The sequence below is a fragment of the Cervus elaphus genome, chromosome 29 (genome assembly GCF_910594005.1).
Source record: "Cervus elaphus chromosome 29, mCerEla1.1, whole genome shotgun sequence".
NCBI classification, from domain to species: Eukaryota; Metazoa; Chordata; class Mammalia; order Artiodactyla; family Cervidae; genus Cervus; species Cervus elaphus.
The window spans coordinates 56,789,188-56,812,975 of NC_057843.1; the positions used below are offsets into that span (position 1 = coordinate 56,789,188).

The 23,788-nt window shown below is 38.7% G+C and overlaps 1 protein-coding gene across 5 annotated transcripts in view; it reads left to right on the forward strand.

Annotated features, from left to right (window-relative positions):
* Positions 1-23,788, forward strand: part of UNC13B (unc-13 homolog B) — a 204,626-nt gene that overhangs the window by 80,728 nt on the left and 100,110 nt on the right. For all 5 annotated transcript variants that reach the window (XM_043891317.1, XM_043891319.1, XM_043891320.1 and 2 more), the window contains one exon: positions 20,275-20,509. In XM_043891317.1, the coding sequence (XP_043747252.1) occupies positions 20,275-20,509 (235 nt within the window). The remainder of the gene's footprint in view (positions 1-20,274; positions 20,510-23,788) is intronic.

Here is a 23,788-nt window from a genome sequence, read left to right on the forward strand (position 1 = left end):
ATCCAGTTAAATTGTCTTTCAGAATTCCCTAAAATTTGGATTGATCAGATTGTTTCTTCATAATTAGTTCTGGTTACTACAGAGCTGATGTGAGTTTGTCCCTTTATTTGTGATGCTTATGTTAATTATTAGTTCAGTTAAGTTCAGTCACTCAGTCGTGTCCGACTCTTTGCAACCCCATGGACCGCAGTACGCCAGGCCTCTCTGTCCATCACCATCTCCCACAGTTTACCCAAACTCATGTCCAATGAGTCAGTAATGCCATCCAACCATCTCATCCTCTGTCGTCCCCTTCTCCTCCTGCCCTCAATCTTTCCCAGCATCAGGGTCTTTTCCAATGAATCAGCTCTTCGCATCAGATGGCCAAAGTATTGGAGTTTCAGCTTCAACATCAGTCCTTCCAATGAAAACCCAGGACTGATCTCCTTTAGGATGGACTGGTTGGATCTCCTTGCAGTCCAAGGGACTCTCAAGAGCCTTCTCCAATACCACAGTTCAAAAGCATCAATTCTTCAGGGCTCAGCTTTCTTTATGGTCCAACTCTCACATCCATACATGACTATTGGAAAAACCAGAATTACTAGTTCAGATGATGTTCTCTAGATTTCTCCACTTCTAAGGTATTTTTTTCCCTTTTGTAATTAATAAGTAAAATATTGGGGGTAGGTAGGTAGTACTTTGAGACTGTGTGTATTTAACCTATTACTTGTAACCTTTCATCCATTAATTTTAGAATCTATTATGATTATGGCCTAAATTTATTATTACATTGGTGGTCGCAAAATGTTGGTTTCCTAATTCTATCATTCCTTTACGTTGAGTAACTGTCAGTGTTCTATAAAGCTTTCCCTTCTCTCTTACCCTCCTTTTTTATGACTATCACTATGGACTCATGAATTCACTTCTGTCATTCTCTTTGCTCAAATTGTCCCAAATTTGGCCTGTCATAGTCCCCTTAACTCAGATCCTGTGTTGTTTCGTTGTGACCCCATTATTTATTTATTTATTTTACCATTTCCTTCCTTTCCTCATATAAGCTGTTACAGGCTCACGTTGTCCTTTTGTGCTTCAGTTATAGAAAAAGTCATTTCTTCAATGAGCCCTGGCTTCTTTTAGTGGGGGATCGTATTTAGAAATCAGGGTATTCAAACTTCAGTCTTTAGTAGGGATGTTTATACCTATGTCTTGTCAAGGAATGCAGTAGCATGCTGTTGCCACACCAAGTGACTACTAAGCTCTACAGCTTTCTGCTATATTCAGTTTTTACATGTCTGCTTTGCTCACCACTGTATTATCAATGACAGTATCACTGGCTGCAACTGAGAAATGAATCAAAAATGAATCAGCATCTGGCAAGGACTCACATATTCTGTCAGGGTGTGTAAATTAGTACAACCTTCCTAACTCAGTAATTTCACTTCTCGGAACCATTCAGGGAAAATAACTTGAGATGCAAAGGAACACTTATGAACAGGTTTTAGTTACAATGGGGAAAAATTGCAAAATTACTGGAAGAATGGGTAATTGTGGTAAGTTCCATATAATGGAATAACATGCTTGTAAGTAATTTTTTTAAATTCAGGAACATTTATGTAAATAAGTTTTTAGAAAAGCAGGATCCTAAACTGGTGAAGTAGTAGGATCCCAGTTATCTGAAATACAAATTACTCATAAGCATAGGGACAAAACCTAGGAAATAGTTTTAATAGTGTTTCTCAGTGGTAGAATTGTGGGTAGTTTTTTTTCTTTATACTTCTTTTACTTTCTAAATTTTCTCCAAATGAATGTATTTTATGATAATTTAAAAGCTAATAAATATTTATTAGAAAATGATCCCAGGCCTGACACTATAGAGGTAGGTCATTGTAGATTTTTTTTTTAGTTTATATTTGACACTTAATTGAATGATGGTTGTTGGTTGATGGTTGAATGATGATGGTTGTTGGAATTGGCAATGTTTAGCTAAACAATACTAGTAGTTCCTTGATTGAGAGTTTTAAGTAGCTCTTCAAGTTGTCTCTTCTGTTGGTAATATCCCTGAGGTGTCTCGTAATAAATTACTATGGTTGAAATAAATTTGGGGGTCTGTTTTTTAATGTGTAATGTGACCTCTAAGTAAGCTTGAAACTTTAATTGAGATACAGCCCACCATTGATGTTTCAAAGAGATTTTCTCTGATTGTTTATGAAAGGTTTGTTTCACTGCTTTTGTTACAGTGTTGCCTATAAATAGTACCTTTTCAGATCCTATACTGAAATCTCCTGAGTGTGAATCAGTCTTTTAAATTAGCACAATAGGGCATAACTCAACATATTGTTTAAAATTTGTCTTAAAGAATGAGTCAGTTCAGAGCAGTTGGGGGTTAGTTACATGTGTGAGAAACAGTGACGGACATTCAGAGGCGTCATCAGTAATAATATAGTTTGCCGACCAACTTATGACATCTTATTTGATTCACACTGACTTCAAAAGGGTTTCTTTTTACCAACATGCCCAGAAGTGACATATTTACATAAAAATGTCTTTCCATTTTTTCCTTTTCAACTGTTAGTGTTCTATTTCCATCACGTGGTGATCCATCACGCTGATATTATTGATGCTTAGGAAGCGTGAGGTATTAGTGCTCCCCACGACGCTTAAGCCATCAGGCTTGACGTACTGTATCCTTTGTCTTCACCGCACTCAAGTATTCCTTTTATACTGTATGATTCTTGGTCTTCATCTAAAACTGTCCAGTGCCATGCTGTGATTTGTCTTATTTCTAATATTCTACCTGTTTGGGGAGGCAGGGAAATAGGCCATTATATATGTGTAACCAGATATTCCTCACCCGGAAGATTAGATTACTGCCTATTACTGTATAGATGATGGTATAATTCCCCTGCAAGCTTCAGCTAAACACAGAAGTCTGGGCAGATACTGCCAATTCTGCTATTAGTTCCATTTCTCTAGCTGCCACAAACAAGACTAGATTTACACTTGTACTAATGAACTTACTTACAAAATAGAAGTGTTAATACAGTCATGGATGTAGAAAACAAACTTATGGTTACCAGGGAATATGAGGGGCAGGGACAAATTTGGAATTGACACGTACACGCTACTATGTAAAAAGTAGACAGCGGATAAGAACCTGGTATGTAGCACAGGGAACTCTGCTCAGTACTTTGTAATGACCTGTGTGGGAAAAGAGTCTGAACAAAGAGAGTGGATATAAGTATATGTGTAACGGATTCACTTTGCTGTACAGCTGAAACTAATATTTCATGTAAATCAACTATACTAAAAAAAAGCTGGTGGCTATAACTAAAGATATATTTCTGTGAACAGTAGAAGCAGAAAAGGGAAAGTGTAAGTGCTCAGTCGTGTCCAATTCCTTGGGACCCCACAGTCTGTAGCCTGCCAGGCTCCTCTGTCCATGGGATTTTCCAGGCAAGAATACTGGAGTGGGTATTCCCTTCTTCAGGGGATCTTCCCAATCTAGGGATCGAACCCTGGTCTCCTGCTTTGCAGGCAGTTTGTTTTCTGTCTGAGCCACCAGGGGAGCCTGAGAGCAAGCTCATGTTGCTGATTAGAGACCATTAGTGTGTGTGCTCAGTCGTGTCTGACTCTTTGCAACCCTTTGCACTGTAGCCTGCCAGGCTCCTCTGTCCATGGAATTTTCCAGGCAAGAATACTGGAGTGGGTTGCCGTTTCCTCCACCAGGGGATCTTCCTGACCCAGGGATCTTCTGTGTCTCCTGCACTGCCGGTGGATCCTTTACCCGCTGAGCTTACTTTCACTTATTTATCAAGGACTACATGCCCTGCAGGAAAGCAGGACTGCGTTCGCACCTGGCCTCTATCCTGCAGATTCTCCCACCTCATCAGTTTCCCCTTACCCCCTTCTTATTTCTCAGATCCCAGGATTCAGAAGTCTAGCTCATATCCATTCTTTGCCATTTTTCTTCCACTATCTACCACTTTATCTGAGGAATAGTGATACTTTGGAAATAGAGAGGGAAATGTTAAGGAGGCAAAGAAGCAAATGGTTAAGAATGACATGTAGTTTGTTCAGGAAGACTTTCCAGAACAGATGAGTTTAGAGATGACTTTTGAAGAAGCTAATTGGAATGTACTGATGTATCCTACTAAGATATTCATAGTAAGATAAATGAAAATTATGAAGGGAGAATTAAAAACATAGCCCAGTCTATTCCCTCAGTCCTAGCTAAGGAACCTCTTACTGGCTAGCATATTGTCTGTTCTGGGTAGTGGGAGTAAAGGATCAGTCCACAGCTTCTGGTATGTCTAGTTGAGGACTAGGACTCTCAGACAGGAAAATATGCTAGTTACAGACTCCTAGAGTGTAGGGAGTCTTATTTTAGTAGAGGGCAGTGCAGTGGGCCTAGGACTTCTGTCAGTAAGAGTGGGTGATGAGTTTTACATTGTACATGTGGTATTGGTGGAAGCAGTTGATACTGATGCTAATTATAGGTGGTTGGCAAACTAACAAAGAAAAGAGAGAGACTATAACAATATGGTTTGGCTGATAAAAATAATGTTAACTGCAGCCTTCTGACTTGCTTATTTATTTCTAAACTGCCATCTTCCAGAAAAAATTTGATGTGGCTGATTGCAGTCACTACATCAACTTATTATCATTTCTGTTCAATTGCTATGTTAGACAATTATGCACGTTAAAAATGTCAGGTTAGTGTATCAAAGTTTTATTTGATTAAAACATTTAAGTGCCTAATCTGGGCATAAACTAGCTGTTATATATTAATTGCATAACTGTTATTCCCATAAAAGCATGGTCATCTTATGGCTTCTTATTATAGATTTTATCGGTAAAAGTGGTAAGAAGTGAGTCTGATTGATAAGACATGATTGACAGAATTATGGTAGATACCAACAATTGATAGAATTGTTCATTCACTAACAGTTTTTGGGCACCTCTTCCTCATGCGAAGAATCATGCTAGGCACCAGAGGGTATAGAAATGAAAAGGCCTTGATCTTAGTGAACTCAAGTCCAGAGAGGAAGAAGCAGGTAACTAGTACCATGTGATATGTAAATGATAGGGGAGTGTAGAGAAAGAAAACCTAATCCAAATTTGGGATGGTTAGGAATATCTTCCTAGAGGAAATATCTAATTTGAAAAAAAAGTTTAAGATCAACCAAAGTCCATATGTTTCATTATGGTTCACTGTTTGGGTTGTATATTCGATGGGATTTTTCTTTTTTGTCTTCCAGTTTTATTAAGATATAATTGACATACAGTACTGTGTAAGTTTAAGGTGTACAGTATAATGATTCGACTTACATACATCATGAAATGATTATCACAATAAGTTTGGTGAATATCATTTTGTATAAATACAAAATTAAAGAAGTTTTTTGTTGGGAGAACTCAGGACTTACTGTTAACCACTTTCATACATGACACACAGTAGTGTTAATTATATTTTTCATGTTGTACGTTACATCGCTACATATGGTATGGGTTTTTACAAATATGTAATGACACATACACCCTAATGGTATCATACAGAATAATTTCACTGCCCGACCATTCTCCTGTGCTGTAGCTATCCATTCCCCACACCCCACAAAACTCCAAAATAAACTGAGTTTTGAAAGATGAGTAGGAGTCAAGGAAAGGAGGAAAGAGTTTATGGTATTAGGATACCAAGATGAAAGTCCACTGGCCAGTGCAGGGGACACAGGTTCAATCCCTGGTGCAGGGAGACCCCACGGGCCGCGGTGCAGCTGAGCCCCTGTCGGCAACCAGAGAAGCCCTCACACTGCTCTGAAGACCCGGCTCAGCCAAAATAAACAAAGAAAACGTACTAACAGTTAAAAGAAAGCACCCCTTAAGTATACTGTATTCTGAATGGCTTGAAGGCAGGAGATAAAGAGTAAGGAAGGGGTCAGAGATGAGGCCAGAGAGGCAGAGTGCTCACGTCAGGAAGAGTTTGAATGCCACAGCAAGCTGTTTATATTTTCATCTTGAAGACAGTGGGGAGCCTTTAAAGACTTAATGCAGGAGAATGAAGCAATCAGCTGATGGTGGTGGTTGTGGTGTGAGCATTTTGCTTGATGGATTAAAAAAAAAACCTAATTGTGGAATATGAATAAAATAAGCTTTTGTTTTATGAGGTTATATATATATATATATATGTTATATATATAAATGTATTTTATGTTATATTCTACAATTACAATTTTTATATGTTATAATCTAATTGTAGAATATAACATATAAAACATACATTTATTTATATATATGCTGTGCTTAGTCACTCAGTTGTGTCAGACTCTTTGTGACCCCATGGACTGTAGCCCGCCAGGCTCCTCTGTCCATGGGGATTCTCCAGGCAAGAACACTGGAGTGGGTTGCCATACCCTCCTCCAGGGGATCTTCCCAACCCAGGGATCGAACCCAGGTCTCCCACACTGCAGGTGGATTCTTTACCGTCAGAGCCACTAGGGAAGTCCGTGAATACTGGAGTGGGTAGCCTATCCCTTCTCCAGGCGAACTGCCCAACCCAGGGATCAAACCGGGGTCTCCTACATTGTAGGTGGATTCTTTACCATCAGAGCTACCAGGGAAGCCCCTTACAGTCTGTGGAATTCTCCAGGCCAGAATACTGGAGTGGGTAGCCTTTCTCTTCTCCAGGGGATCTTCCCAACCCAGGGACTGAACCCAGGTCTCCCACATTGCAGGTGGATTCTTTACCAGCTGAGCCACCAGGGAAGCCCATTTACATATATAACATATGTATATAACCTCATAAAACAAAAAGTTTATTTTATTATTTTGACTTTATGATCATAACTTCCTCAATTCTGTGAATGTGCACATGGATCTCCCCTCCCCTATTATATATTCTTTTATGGGCCTCTGTGTATTTATCTTTCCTTTATAACTTACTTGGAACTGTAATTATTTGCTTAATATTTATTTTTATCTCTAGGTCATAAATTTCATGAGTAGGGAAAATGCTTATCTGTGTATCCCCAGTACCTTTGCTTAATATATATTAGTTGAATTAATGTATTTCTATTAAGTGGAATTACTGAGTTAAGGAATATGCACATTTGAAATTTTGTTAGATATTGGCAGATTATATGCTAGAAAGATTGTACCCTTATAAACCCTGTTGTTTATATTCCTTTTCTCACATCCAGCCATACTGCCCTTTCACCCTCCCCTCTCCTGCCTGCTTGTATCCCTCAATCCTTTTTTTCTACAGACATTTTCCTACACATTCTAGGTTCTCTTCTAGGTGCTTAGGATATAGCAGGAAGCAAAATAGACAAAGATCCTGGGTGGCAGGAGATAGACAATAAACATACTCAATAAGGAAATAATATAGGATGTTAGAGAGTGGACCAATAAAAGAGTAGTTGGTGAAAAGCAATTGGGAATGCTAGAACTGAAATGGAATTATAATTTTAAATAAGGCGGTTAAGTATATAAGCCACAGTGAGATGACTTTTGAGTAAAGACTTGGAGGAAGTGAGAGAAGTAGCAGTTGGCTCTCCGGGAAAAGTGTGACGGGCGACAGCTGGCTCAAAGGCTGGCTGAGTGGCTGAAAAGAGGTAGGAAGAGGGCTGCTGGGGTGCTGCTAATACTGTTTCTTGGTCTGTGTGTTGGTTACTTGAGTGTGTTCACATGTTCGCTGAGCACTACACTTAGCATTTGTGTACTTCTGTGCATTTTATTTCCCAGTAGTTTTCATATTAACCGTGAATGTGAATGGATGTTGAACGTTTCAGAATGCCTTAATTGGGACTCCCTGGTCGTCCAGCCCTTACCTTCCAATGCAGGGGCAGTGGGTTTGATCCCTGGTTGGGGAGCTAAAGCCTGATATAGCCCGGGGCCAAAAAACCAAAACACAAAACAGAAGCAATGTTGTAACAAATTCAATAAAAACTTTAAAAATGGTCCACATCAAAATAACCTTTAAAAAAAAACTTCAACAAACCAAAAATACCTTAGTAGTTGTTGTTTAGTCAGTAAGTCAACATCTGACTCTTGTTGACCCCATGAACTGTAGCCCGCCAAACTCCTCTGTCATTTCCCAGGCAAGAATACTGGAATGGGTTACCACTTCCTTCTACAGGGAATCTTTCTGACCCAGAAAATGAACCTATATCTCCTTGTCTCCTGCATTGCAGGAGGATTCTTTACCATTGAGCCACCTGAGAAGCCCTTAATAATATCTATCCAGTTATTCAGGGGTATTTTCCTTTGACTTACAAACAGCGATGAATGTACTAATCAATTTCTATTAATCATTTTGCCTTCCTTTAACATTCTCTACTTAATTATGGTAAAAAAAAAATTCTTTTTATTTAAAAAAAGTATTCTTTTAATATAATGCTGTGTTTGATTTGCTTATATTTTATTTTGGATTTTTATATCTATATTCACAAGGAAGTTTGGTCAATAGTTTCTGTTATTCCCCTATGTTTGGTTCAAAGTATTCAATACTTTTCTTAGTTATAACTTCTTTACTGTTTTTCCTTGAAAAGAGAAGCTCTATGGTATTCATCTAGTCTGCTGTCTCGAGAGAGGGATTTCTCATGTTTGACTTCATTGTTCTTTGTGAGCTACCTAGTAATTACTACAATTTAGTAATTGATAGGTGAGTCCTGTCATTGCTGTTCTAGACAGATGGCTGTTCACTTGAAGTCTAGGGCTCAAATCTCTTGTCATTTCATTGTCATGGAAAAATTGACCAGCACTGGACTATTCATTGGTGATGTAATAGTTGTCCGGAGGTGTTTTGTTGGATAATTATAGACCTTATTTTCTTTAATGTATTTCTGATTTCTTACACTTTCCACTAGAAACAGGATGAAATAGGCAGAAGAAGCAGCTTGTGAGTATGTTGTTGCAGCATAGTCAATAGGAATAAGTGCAGAAGCTTTGCCTTCTGGAAAGAGGATTCACTTTTAATTATTAAAATTAATGGGACCAGTTATTTGGTCCTGGACTTGGTAGAATTTTTTCAGTTACCTGTATCATCACAGTGAACTGGTCTTCAAGCCCAAGGGAGAGCTTATCCGGCTGCTTCCTCCACCCTTCAGCGCAGGAGCACTGTGCTGGAGTGCTCAGTCTGGAGACTGGTGTTTTTCATATAGGAGATTCTGTAGCTGTGTTTTTCAAATTGTAATTCAAGAATCACTTGGGATTAGAGTCCAAGTTGCTTATTGAAAAGGCAGATGCAACAACCAATGCAGGTTCCCGTGCCACTCCAGGCATGTTAAATTAGAATTTATGAGAGTATGGTCTAGGAATCTGCATTTTAAACAAGAGTCTCAAGTAATTCTTAAAATTTAAAGACACTGCTTTCTAAGATTAAGAAGAACTTGCTTCTATTCACTTGTTATCTCCTTCAGTACAGGATTTCTGTGCTGAGCATTGGGAGGAATATAAAGGGAATATAAGGTTGGATCTTGCTCTCAAGAACTTAAACCTAGGCTAGAGATGGGATTCATTGGACTAAGGCAAGCAGTAAAATACATCACATTCTAAAGCGAGTGTTTTAAAAAAATCAACTTTGTTGGGATATAATGTACATGCAAAAGAGTCACCTATTTGAAGTATAGAGTTTGATTGCTTTTGACAGATGTATATACCAGTGAAACTACCACCACAATCGAAATACAGAACATTTCCATTATCTCTAAACATTTCCTTATGCTCTTTGCAGTTTATCCTTCTCCCCACCCCTGGCTCCAGGCAACCACTGATACGCTTTTTTATCACTATAGATTAAATTTGATTTCCTAGAGTTTTATGTGAAATGGAAACATATAACATGTAGTCCTTTGTGTCTAGCTTCCTTCACTCAGCCGAAGAATTTGAGATTGTTCCATTTTGTCCAGTGTATGAGTAATTTGTTTCTTTTTATTGAGTAGTCTTCTGTTACATGAGTATACACATTTTATCCATTCAGTTGTTGATAGACATTTGGATTGTTTCCAGTTATTATAATTAATATGAACATCCGCATGATCATGTGTTTTCATTTCTCTTGTTAAATACCTAGGAGTGGAACGGCTGGATCATATGGGTTGGTGTATGTTTAACTTAAGAGATAACAGATGGTTTTTATTTTGATTGTTAACAGAGACACTGTACTAAAGTCATTGAGCATTGTTTAAGGAGAGTTGTTTAACAAAGACACTATACTGAAGTCATTGAACATTGTTCAAAGAGAGTTGTTTAAGTGGAACTTAAGGATGGGTTCCAACTATATACGGGAGGATAGGGAATATTTACTGAATATTTACCATTTGTCAGGCTCATGGTAGTTAAATGCTACATATGTGATTTTCAATATTTCTGCAAATCTGAGAAGTAGTATTACTCTTCACTCTTTATGAATGACAAATAGAAGTATAGAGAAGTTAACCAGCCTAAGGTTACACAGCTAGTAAGCTATGGCTTTGAACCTAGGTTTATTTGATTCCAAAGCTCAAACCATTTCCATCATACCAACAAGGAGTAGAAGTGAAGGATATTCCAGCTTCGGAAGTCAGGCGATGGGTCAGGGAAATTGGACTCATTCCTTTTTCTATCTCCTGAGTACAGCAAGCATGGGAACTGTGACAGTCTGTTTGCCAGTAACAAAAGCTTTGTTTTGGGGGACTGGTGAGCAATGGGGTTTCATGTTTATTTGATACCAGAGCCAGGAAGGTAAATATACTTATTTATAAAGACTTGTATATTGTTGAAAGGATAATGAAGTGATTAGAAGCTAGATTTAGGAAAATTAGTCTAGTCCCAGTCTGCTGAGTAGATTGAATGGAACAGAGATTAGAAGGTCTTGCTGCTGTGCTGTGCTTAGTCGCTCAGTCCTGTCTGACTCTTTGCAACCCCATGAACCGTAGTAGCTACACCAGGCCTCCCTGTCCATCACCAACTCCCACAGTTTACCCAAACTCATGTCCATTGGGTCGGTGATGCCATCTAACCATCTCATCCTCTGTCGTCCCCTTCTCCTCTTGTCTTCAATCTTTCCCAACATCAGGGTCTTTTCAAATGAGTCAGCTCTTCGCATCAGGTGGCCAAAATATTGGAGTTTCAGCTTCAACCTCAGTCCTTCCAGTGAACACCCAGGACTGATTTCCTTTAGGATGGACTGATTGGATCTCCTTGCAGTCCAAGGGACTCTCAAGAGTCTTCTCCAACACCACAGTTCAAAAGCATCAATTCTTCTGTGCTCAGCTTTCTTTATAGTCCAACTCTCACATCCATACATGACTACTGGAAAAACCATAGCCTTGACTAGACGGACCATAGTCCAATCAAAATCTGTAATAATTCAAGCAAGAGATAACAAGTTCTTCGATAAGAAGAGTGAAACCTATCAGGAAGGGACAGTTGGAAGGAGACTTCAGTGAACTTAATTACTAAGCTTGTTGACAGATTGGACATGGGAGATAAAAGTAGAAAGGAATTTTAGGAATAGTTTTGAAGTGTTGGCTTTGAAGTGTCTAGAGTTCTGTGGTTTTGAACTTGATGTATACTTGGTATGCTAATATGTCTGAAGAGAGCTCATAACATTTTAAATAAACTGTCACTGACAGTGGAGGCTCTAGTTTTCTAGTCTGCCTTATTCTTATAGCATCAGGTGACACTGAGCTAGAGGGTAATTGGTTATTCATTTGTCAAGTATGTGAACTTAAAGACATTCAAAGCTCTAGGGAGGTGGGAAACGTTAGCCTGTTCATTAAAATTGTCAGTTTGATACTCATTTGATGTGTGAATGCCCAACATGAGAATGTTACTGGTTTTCTAATAAGCTCTCAGCATACTTGAAGGTTTTTCTGTAACACGTCTGGCCAGTGTCTTTTCTCTGCTTGCTTCTTCTCTAATGTCCTGTGATAAGTGGTAGCCTCAACCTTGCTCATACTGCACGTTTTACTGCATGAATTGTGGAATCTCTTGATGTCTCTTTATTCCACTTTATTCCACTTGTGCTTCCATTTGCTTCTGAACAATCTATACTCTAGCTTTCACTCATTAAAATTTCTGTCATTAAAATTACAGTGACTTTTTTGTTTCTAAATTCAGTAACACATTCTCAGTTTTATTTTGATTACTGTGTAGCACGGCTACTTGTTAACCACTCACTCCTTTCTTGAAAACTTGTTTTCCTGACTTCAGGGACCTCATCGTCGTGGTTTTCTTCCTTTCCAGCTTCTTTGCAGGCTCCTTTGTCGACTCTTCCTTTTTAAAAAATTCAGATTTATTAATGTATAATTCACATATAATAAAATTCTCCCTTTTAGTGTACAATCTTATGAGTTTTTGCAAACACATACAGTTATGTAACCATAACCACAGTCAAGTTATAGAGCAGTTCTATCAACCCTAAAAATTCCCTTAAACCCCTTTACATTCAGCCTCCCCCATTCTTGGCCCGTGACAACCACTAATCTGTTCTCTGTCTCTATACTTTTGCCCTTTCCAGAAAGTCATTTAGGTGGAGTTACATAGTGTGTAGCTTTGGGTCTGGCTTGTTTCACCTATTGTAGTGCATTTGGAATTCATTTATGTGCGTCATCAGTTTATTCCTTTTTATTCCTGAGTAGTATTTTAATGTATGGATGTACTGTGGTTTATTTATTCATCAGTTGAAGGACACTTGTTTCGAGTTTTTATAGAATATGAATTAAGCAGCTGTAAACATTTGTATATAGGATTTTGTATGAACATGTTTTTATTTTTCTCGGGTAGATATATAGGAGGAGTATTGCTGGATTGCATGGTGTGTGTTTAACTTCATAAGAAATGCTCAGATTATTTTCCAGGGTGACCTACCACTTGGCATTCTTGCCAGCCACGTGTGAGAGTTCTAGTTGCTCCACAGCCTCACCAACACTGTGTTCTCAGTTCTTTTTTTTTTATGCTTTTTTAAAAATGTGTCTATTCCATAGATTCCCCCTTCCCCTATATACAGGTTTTTTCTTGTCCTGGCCTCTCTACCTCATTCTTTTATTTACTTATATTTTAATTTTATCTATTCAGTTACAAATATCTGTGGAGCTTCTGCTTTGTGCCAGACACTGTTTAGGCACTCTAGATATAGCAAGGGACAAAGAAGAAAAGTTCCTGTAACTCATGGGATCTTGCGCTCTGAAAACATCCAAGTCTTTTGTTCCATATCTGTTCTCTCACATATCCAGCTATCTACCGTTCATACTCATTTGAGATGTCTCATAGATACTACAGAGCCGATATATGTATCTAACACTGAATTCATCATCTTTCAACCTTCCTCTCTTTTGTATTTCTTTTAATGAATGATGTCATATCCACCCAATAACTCAAGATAACAACCTGGGCAATATTATTTAGGCTTTATTTTCCCCACTTTCCACATTAAGTTACCTATTAAACCCTATTGACTTTACCTCCAGCATATCTTATAAATGTATCTACTTCTCTCCACTTCCTCTGCTGTTTCCCTAGTTCAAGCCTTCGTCGGGTCAGTGCAATAGCCTCCTTACCAGCCTCCCTGTCTACCTGCTGTATCAACCTGTGGCCACACTGTACCACCATTCTCTTTCTAAAATGAGAAATCTGATCCTGTCTCTCCCCTGCTCAAAAGCTGTGATAGCTCTCTATTACCCTCCAAATAATTTCAAACTCATAACATTACTAAATTTTTAAACATACACATATTAATACTTATGACTCATTTTGTTCAGATTCTTTCATAACCCTGCAGAGTCTCATTCAGACATGCTAGAACTATCCTCAGTTTACTGAATGGGCCTTTGCATGTATAATTTTGGTTTGCTGGAACATTTCAGTCCTTTTTTTTGTTCTTATCCCTAGTACAGCAGAGACATTGCTTTACCAACAAAGGTCCATATAGTCAAAGATACGGTTTTTCCAGTAGTCATGTATGGGTGTGAGAGTTGGACCATAAAGAAGGCTGAACACCGAAGAATTGATGCTTTTGAACTGTGATGTTGGAGAAGACTCTTGAGAGTCCCTTGGACTGCAAGATCAAATCAGTCAATCCTAAAGGAAATCATTCCTGAATATCTATTGGAAGGACTCATGAAGCTCCAATACTTTGGCCACCTGATGTGAAGAACTGACTCATTGGAAAAGACCCTGATGCTGGAAAAGATTGAAGGCAGGAAGAGAAGGGGATGACAGAGAATGAGTTGGTTGGATGGCATCACTGACTCAGTGGACATGAGTTTGAGCAAGCTCTGGGAGATGGTGAAGGACAGGGAAGCCTGGCGTGCTGCAGTCCATGGGGTTTTGCAAAGAGTCGGACATTACTGAGAGACTGAACAACAATACCTAGGAAAATCTGATTCTCCACAGTAATATTTCTGTTGGGTAGTGCAGCGTTTTAGTGGTTTTGAGGGGTGGGAAGGAAACTTGGCTTAATTAAACTAGTGTTGTTTCTCTTACAATGGTATCAGGCTGAACTGAGAATAGGGAACTAGGTAGTCAGAGAACATGACTGTTATTTTCATGATTTAGAGCGGACCCAGTAGATGAGATTGGGTCATTTGTTGGATTTAGTCATATAAGAAATATTTATTGAGCACCTACTATGTACTGCTGGTGGCCATTTAAGAATGAGGCTATGCAATGCAAGAGAGCCTTCTGTGAGCCCAGAGTTTCAGTGAGAAGCAGCCTGAAACAATCTAGGTTGATAGGCATATTCGGAAGTTCCATATGATTATTTTTCAGTTTTCTTTTGAAAAGAAACACAGTACTTATCCTGTTGCAGTTGCTATGGCAACTGCACTATAGCCTGGGAGAATTTTTACCCCCACTTCATGGTTAGAAAGTTAAATTATTAAAATCTTTTAAATCACACACTAAGCTGAGAAGAGACACAGGTGATAGGAAGAAGGTAGGTACGTAAGAAGAAAGTTGACCCTCAGTGTATACACAGCCTGTGTCCCATGCATAGTCTCGTTTCCTCAGGATTGGGGTTAATTCGGGTAGTGAAGCCAGCCTGTGTTGGCATCATTCAATGCTTCCAGAATTTTGAGTCCTGTGGCAAGCAGCTAAGGTAGCTGCACCCTCAGAACTCTGGGGACTTTTAAACCTAGACGTCATCAGTCCCGTAGTGGGCATTTCAACTGTTGGAGTGTGCTGATCTTCCTGCTATCTGTTAACATTTGTTAGGAACCTGTAAAGCAAGTGAAAACCTGGCAACATAGCAAAACAACAAGAAAGGTCAATTGCTTACCATTTTCCAGGGACCTGTGCTGAGTACCCTGCTTGCATTTTCTCTTGTAATCCTTATAGAAACCAATGAGACTCATATTATTATCATTCTCATATTACAGATGAGGAATCATCTCTAATAACTTTTTCAAGATACACTAGTACATGGAAGAGCCAGAAGAATTTAACTTTGATTTCGATGTCCATATTCTTAACTATGAAGCCAACTTGCTCCTTGTTTCTTGGGACTGAGCCCCATTTTTAGTGATTTCTTTGTCACATTAGTTGCCTCAAATTCAGCTTGGGTGTGGGATAGGATTTACATTTAATTAATATTGAATTTTTTAATCTTGAAAAATGTGTAGGAAATGTTTTCAGTTTTCTTTGGTTGAAGCTTCTGTGTTTTAATGGACTCTATTAAAAATTTATAGGAAATTCAGAAAAAAGTGGCTATATCTGAGTGCCCTGCAAGCTACAGAGTTTTGTTACATGTTAGAAGACTAGAGATTAATACCATCCTTTGGCTTTTTAATTTTCAATAGAGAGCAGAAAAATTAGATGTCTTTCCTCCCGAATAAGGGAATTGCTGTCTTTCCCACAGTAACCAGGTCTGAGTTTCTTGTGGATTTATTGTAGTAGTCTCAGGTTTGGTGAATATAGAGATAAGGAGGGTTTCTTGGAAGCAGGTCAAATTTTTCTCATTTTGAATATGGAAGGATATATTAACTCCTCAGTGATGATGTTCTGAGAGACACCTAGGGCAGAAGGAGATTTAAAAGAGTACGTACAGAAGCAGTAGTTTTTTATTCACTAGGTAGTGAGTTACAGAGAGCAACAGTACTTTGCAGATTTGTCTTATGCTCAATAGAAGGCAAATGCTGTCTGTATGTTATGAAAAATAAATACAAGTAGGGTAGACTCAAGTCAGGTAGGTATATACTGATTGGTGAGATGGGAAATGATCTTTGAATTCGTCCTAAAATTGTCTCTGTCACTCTTCTTCTTTGTTACCACTTGTGATTTTCTTAGGTCACTGGACCTATTTGGGCTGGGGAGACCAACAGAGTACGTAAGAATTTGAATACCTTATAATTTTCTTAATTTTACCCTTTAACATACTCCCTCTTACTGAGGCTGGATATTCATGCATATAAGCATATATAATGCCATTCCCTCCTCTTCCCTTTCTTGAAGCTCAGGAGAGCATTTGCTGCAGTAGTTATATCCTTTCAGGCTGATTTCCTGAAGACTTTGTGTCTGTGCGTGTGCATGCATGTGTGTGTATGTGTGTGTGAGTGTGAGAGACAGAGAGATGGAGAAATTTCAAAGTTTCAGTTATAATCCTGACAGGATCTCCTGATTTGTCTTCCCCAGAGACAAGTGCCCTCGGCGCCTCCTTTGGCCGTTTAGCTAAGGGGCATGATGACTAGCAGGAGAAATTTCATTCTTCGAGAGGTCGTTGGTTTTGTGATGTGAACAAGAGGCTGGGGACGTGGTTTCACTTTCCTTGAAGCAGTCTAGCTAGGCTAGAGGCCACCTTTGTTCTTGAGCTTAGAGGGTGGGCTCTCTCTTAGACAGTTCTTTCTAGCAAGAGTCACAGCCCTAGGCTGGCATTACTGGCTGTGTTACCTGGGCTGACGGGAGGTGGATGGGTTGGTTGGGTTTCAGTGATTAGGTATCCAGTAGTTGCTAAGAGGGGCCAAATTTTGTTCTGTCACTATAATTTCTCATGGAGTATGTACTTTCTATGATTTGAATCCTGAGTATTTGCACCAGGAAACTATGCAAACACAGCCTAAGAGAGCTTGGATAATTAAGGTTTTCGAGTAGAAAGAAGTAAGCCATGATAAAAAAGAAGTTTGAATTTTCATTCCTTCTCTGATAAAGTTTTGCCTGTATTCTGGATCTAAAGATGGGGACTCAATCCAGGAGCACCACAACTGGAGAACCTCACTGTTGAATACATCATTCAGTTTTGTTTGAGTGCCTGCTGTCTGCCTGAGGCTCATCCCTGTCCCAGCCTGCCCTTCCAGGCTTATTTTTGTCATTTCCCTTTCATGTCCTTTTATGTACTTGCTAAATGAGCTATAAAATGTTTCATAAAAATACATACATAGCCTTTCAAAATATATATGACCTTTTACATATATATACATATATACATATATACATGTGTATATATATATATATATACATGTGTATATATATATATATATATATATACATATATATATATATCCTTTCCCATCATTGGACCTTTACTCATGCCATTTCTTTTCTCCAGATTCTAAAAGGCATTTCCCATCACCCACATCTTCACCTATTAAAAACCAGCCAGTCTTTCAGAGTCATAACTTCCTTAATGATTTCCCTGTTCATTTTAACAGGAAGTGATCCAACCTTCAACTCATATGGCATTTGGTTTATACTGTTCTCATGATAGATACTTCGTTGTATCTGTATCCATATTTTCTCTCTCCTATTAGACTGACTCTATACTCCAAGTCTTCTGTGTTGTTTAGCCTTGCAGCTGGTGGACACTCAATAAATATTTGAATGAGTAAAATTTCCCAGCCTTTTAATTTCAAAGGGCTTTTCAACTTTTGCCCTCAGACTAGCTCACAAGTCCTCTGTAAGCTGAATAAGCAAACCTGTTCTCAGTGTCTCTTTCTCAGGGAAACCAGAAATTTTCTCTTCTAGGTGAAATGGTTCTGTGCAGAAGCAGGTAGAGCCAGTAAGAGATCATTGCTGGGACACTGAAATCATGATGCTTTCACCGAAGCCTTTTCCGTCATTTCCCTTTTCAGTTTCTAATCAGCTTTGGTGGTGCCAGGATGTTTCATTTCTAAGGAAACTGGGGATGGTGTAGGGGAGAAAAGCTGGCTTTTGCCCTTGACCAACCCTTTTTCTGCTCCTATCCTTTGTCTCACCTCACTTCCTTGTATTTCCTTTCTCCACTCTCCTCCTATTTTTCATACCCTCTTTTCTCCTGCTCCCGGCTTCTTCTTTATTTGCCATTTATTCCTTCAGCACAGAAATGTGTCAACCTTTAGGAGTGTTTTGGAATACCCCTCCCCTTAGCTTAGCAAAATAAAGCCGATCATCATTAAGGAGTCATAGGTCAGATGCAGCGAGAAGGGTCTCTCCACGTAGTTTCTGGCTCGGGATACTGGGCTCCTAACTCTGGCTGAGCTACCCTTTCCTGGCCTCATAGTCAACAGGATTGTCTGTCACTGCTGCTGCTTTGGAGACTAGCACAATCTCCTCCAGGAGTTTAAGTAGACTTTTGACTTTGTCTCCTTGGTTGCCTCTGCCCCGTCATCTGTATGCATGAATAATCCAGCACTGACTTCTTCACACTTACTCCTTCTGTGAGTTCAGAAAGAATATGTCTGAATGGCATACTGGTTTTTGTCCCTTGATCCTTTCTAGTCGTCAGCACAACAGATGCATCAAGGTCTAAAACCAGTACCTCCAAAGTCTCTTTTCCCTAACGTGTAATCAGAGTGCTTTGTAAACAGAGTGTTTTGTCTCCCCATGTTTGACTGGTATTGTTCCTGACCATTTGAAGATTAGCCTTTCTCATACTGATTTTTTTCCCCCTGAAGTTCTGATCATTTCCCCGTTCCTTTCTTTTGTTCATGTGTTACCTTAAACTTAAGTGGGCAAAGCTCATAAGATCTCATTACCCCTGCTCCCAGCTGTAACCCCAAGCGGTGTCTGGAACCCACATGTTCATGTTCCCTGTCTTTTAGCGGGCTTATCTACCAAGTTGTCTGATGTGGAAGCCAAGGGGCCATTTCCCTGCTACCTTCCATTTGTCCCCAACTTTTATCATTTCTGTTTTTTCTTCCTCTAGTTCAGTAACTCTCTTCTGTTTCCATTGGTGGATTTATGTTCTTATCTCCTCCATGAGCTATTGTAAAAGCCTCATTTTATGATCATTAGGAGGCTTCCGCTGCCCACATTGCTACCAAGATTTTTTAAAATTACTAAGATGAGTCCATCATCTGCTTAAAGTATCTATATTTTAGGATGGTGAAGGTTCCTTTTCCTTATTGTGAGCCAAATAGAAACTTGGCAAGAAAGAACATATGGGACCTTATTAATTATACACATATGGGTATCGTGTCAGAAATGGCTTCTGTGGAAAATAAACTACAAAACACTGTTAGGCTGAACTCCTTTTCCAAGCACTGTGTTGCATATTTTTATTTTTGCTTGGAGCAAGATTTGTAACTCTGGCCATTTTAGCTAACACCAAGAAAAAAATGGCAGCCAGTCAGGTGCTAACTGGAAAAGCAGAAATAAGTCTATGAAACTGTAGTCACTGCTATTAGATAAATTGGCTGCTTTGTCAGTAAGACCCCATTGGTGGTGAATGTGTTTTCCTCTTCTTCTGAGGAAGTGGGATAAAGGCTTGGGATGGGAATTCTGAGCCCAGGGTGTGGGTGCTCAATAGAAATTACCAGAAAAACCCAGTGTTGCAGCAAGACAGTAAGACTGCTGCTGTTCTCCGCTGCATACAGAACTTGACTTGACTTTGACCTTCTTGATTTCCTGTACCAGTTTCCAATGGTGGACCTATTTATTTGACTCAACAATGTATTTTTAAAGTCTGAAAACATCATGCTAACTTTAAACAAAAATTTCACTTTTCTAAGAGATGAAAAAACTGTTTCTTCCCCTTTTGCCCCATTTTGATAATAGTAGAGCACCAGAATCTATTTAAGACATTTAAAAGCAGTTTTTCATTAGGGTTACAATAGCTTAGAGAAACAGAATTCCAGAAAATTCTGCATTGGGAAAACGCCACTTGGAACTCCTCTGAGAATCAGCACTAAAATTAAACCAACTGTCTTATCTTGTTAGAGAAGGAGAGAGACTTTTGGGTACTGAGACAGTTTTTTGCATGACTTTAAGGTCACTACACTCATGGGCAGCTCAGCTCGCGCTTGTTCTCAAGGCTTGGGCTTTTGGCTCCCTATGTTGGAAGCAGAAAAGAATTCTAGAGAGCTGAATAAAGCTGGGGTGCTTTGATTGACTGTGCTTATTCCACAGCTTTCGAAGATCCTGACAGTGCGGTGGATGACCGAGATAGTGACTACCGCAGTGAGACCAGCAACAGCATCCCGCCTCCTTACCACACAGCCGCCCAGCCCAACGCGTCTCTGCACCAGCCCCCGGTGCCCGTGCGATTGCCACGGCAGCTGCTGCCGCAGGGCAGCTCCCGGGACTCTTGCAGTGACTCTGTGCAAAGTTACGACCTCGATTATCCAGAGCGGCGGGCCCTCAGGTAGGTGTTGGGAACAAAACACTTTCTCCTCCTAGTATGCAGGTCCCAGGATGCAACTGACATCAAGGATTTGGGTACCTGAGGTGATAGAGGAAATGTAGCAGTATGGGGGACCAACCTACAGCCATTTTATGTAGAGTCTCAGTCTTTTTTTTCCCTCTTCTTTATAAACTTCACGTTTATGTATGAGATGGTGGCTTAGTCATTAAGTTGTGTCCAACTCTTGTGACCCCATGGATTGTAGCCCACCAGGCTCCTCTGTCCATGAGATTTCCCAGGCAAGAATACTGGAGTGGGTTGCTGTTTCCTTCTGTAGGGAATCTTCTGGACCCAGGGACTGAACCCAGGTCTCCCACATTGCAGGCAGGTTCTTTACCGATTGAGGCGCCAGGGAAGCCCACATTTATGCATATCCATCAATAAGTGTTTTTCTTTATTATCAGCAGGTGAGGGCAGGCGCACTTGGGTTGGATGGCTGAAAAAAACCTGCTCACCTCTCTGCCCAGACCAGTGACTTTGATATACCTTTCATTGAGATTAAAAAAAAAAATCACAGATGTTAAATGCTTGCGTAATTCATCCTACCTAAATATTTCCCTGGGAATGTCAGAAGAAAACCAATATAATCTCACTATAGCAGATTCAGTCCTTTTGCTGGAACTTAGAAAAAAAGCTTTTTATTAATTTCTTAAATGCATAAAGCATTTAATGTAAAAGTATGTTAAGGTACAATATAATACACAGCAAAGAGTTACCCACCCACACCTGTCTGTCTTCCTCCATTGCCTGCTCTTCTGCCTCCTAGTTCCCTACCACCCTTGTTTCTCACACACACTTCCACAGGCCATTGTCATATACTTAAGAGCATAAAAGCAAATACATACGTATATGCTCCCTACTCTTGCCCAAACTTAAAAAAAAGTCATACTTCAAATTTAGAGAAATAATATATACTTCTCATATATTCACATTGCCTAGATTCATTAATTGTATTAACATTCTGTCATGTTTACTTTGTCTCATTCTCTCTAATATATATTCATATACACATACATTTTTTTTGTTTTTTGGCCACGCCTTACAACTTGTGGGATCTTAGCTCCCCAACTGGGGATTGAACCCATGTGCTTGGTAGTGAAAGCATGGAGTCCTAAACGCTGGCCTGCCAGGGAAGTACCACACATATGTTTTCTTTTTTTCCTAAACCACTTGAAAGTAAGTTGCAGATAACAAGTTACTTTACCAGGAGGTACTTCAGCATATAATTCCCAAGAAAAAAGACTTTCTTTTACATTACCATAATATTATGATCACACTCAAAGAAATTTAAAGATACAATATTATTTAACATCTAGACCGTATGTAAATTTTTTCAGTTGTCCCAATAATGTTCTTATATATATATACATATATATATATATATGCTGCTAAGTTGCTTCAGTCGTGTCCGATTCTGTGTGATCCCGTAGATGGCAGCCCATCAGGCTCCTCTGTCCCTGGCATTCTCCAGGCGAGAATACTGGAGTGGGTTGCCATTTCCTTCTCTAATGCATAAAAGTGAAAAGTGAAAGTGAAGTCCCTCAGTCATGTCTGACCCTTTGCAACCCTATAGATTGTAGCCTACTAGGCTCCTCTGTCCATGGGATTTCCCAGGCAAGAGTATTGGAATGGGTTGCCATTTCCTTCTCCTATATAAATATATATACATATGTATGTGTATATATATATATATAAAATTTGTCTTTTTCTTTTTGATGCAGGATCCAATTAAAGAGTATGGTGCCTCACATGTGATTTCCCTGTTTCTGTAGTCTCCTATAATCTCACAAAATTCCCTTTTTTATTTTTAATCTTTTGAGACACTAACATTTTTTGAAGAGTCTAAACCAGTTTTGAGAATGCCTCTTAATTTAGTTTGGTCTGATTGTTTTTTCAAGTTTATAATCAGGTTAAGTATGTTTGACAAAAACATTACATAGATGTTTCCTTCACAGTGCATCAGCAGTCACATTTTACTTTGTCTCATTATAGTTGACATTTAATTTGATCTCTGGGTTAATCTAGTATATATACCATATTTCTCTAATGTAAAGTTACCTTTCTTCTTTGTAATTTCGGATCTCTGGGATGATATATATATTCTGTTTCTTCAACAGCCATTTATCTATTGATTTTAGCATCCATTGATAATTGTTTCCTGAATCAATATTTCACTGGTTGGAGGTTAGTTTTTTGAAAAACCACTCCAATTTAGCTCATACTTTTGGTTGCTAAAATTGACTATATTATAGGATGATCTGAGAGTTTTCCCCACCATATCAAACCGGTGAGTAAATATTCTGAACCTCAGATGGTCATATACCTGCTAGACAACATCCTAATTCTGTTTACTGTCATCTCTGAGAGTATTTTCAGTAAAATTTTATCATGTAGAATTCTTACTGTTCACAATTTAATTCTAAAAAGAAGTGTGGCAGGAATCCTGCTGAAGTTGGTCCCTACTTCTTGCTGGTTTATTAATCGCTTATTTTATTCATTTGGTTTTAGTTATTTATATTTTCTTTAAAAAAAAAACATAATGGCAAAAAAAAAATTGTTTTGGCTCTTTCCCCTATGTATTTACAAGTGCTGAGTGTGCAGGCCAGCAATAATAATGGCACATCAACTTGAATTATGACTGCAGTTATCCAGAAGAACATGTACTTTGCCTGATCATCACCCTGTTATCACTGCTGTAGTAACACTTGTAAGAGCATTAGTGCAGTACTTTAAGTTGTAAATTTTTTTCCTAAAATTTTTCTTTAATTGATCACATATAAATTTGTTTAGTTTTCTATATCAGTATATGAAATGAGGTTAAAGAGTAAATATTTTAGCATCTCTAGCAGAGGAGACATTAACATGATTTTTAAGTAAACTTGTATTACAGACATTTTTAACTTAAATTTTTGACTTGATTTTTCTTTAAAAAATTTTTGAAGAAATTTTATCACTAGTTTGGTTTTTAAACTTCTAATACTGAAAATACTAAGTTCTTGGAAAAAGTCCAAAGACCTTAAGTTAGAGCTTTTAAGGAAGAATTTAAAATCCTTGATTGAACCAACAATTTGTAGTACCTTCCAGTAAATTAGAAATGTAAAAATAAATAGTTTCTATTACCACAGCCATGGCTATTGACTGATTTATGTTGGAATGATAAAGGCTTCTTCTAGGATGGAGTTAGTTAGTTTGATTTTTTTGAGAATATCTGAGAGTAATGAAACTGCATATTTTATGTAT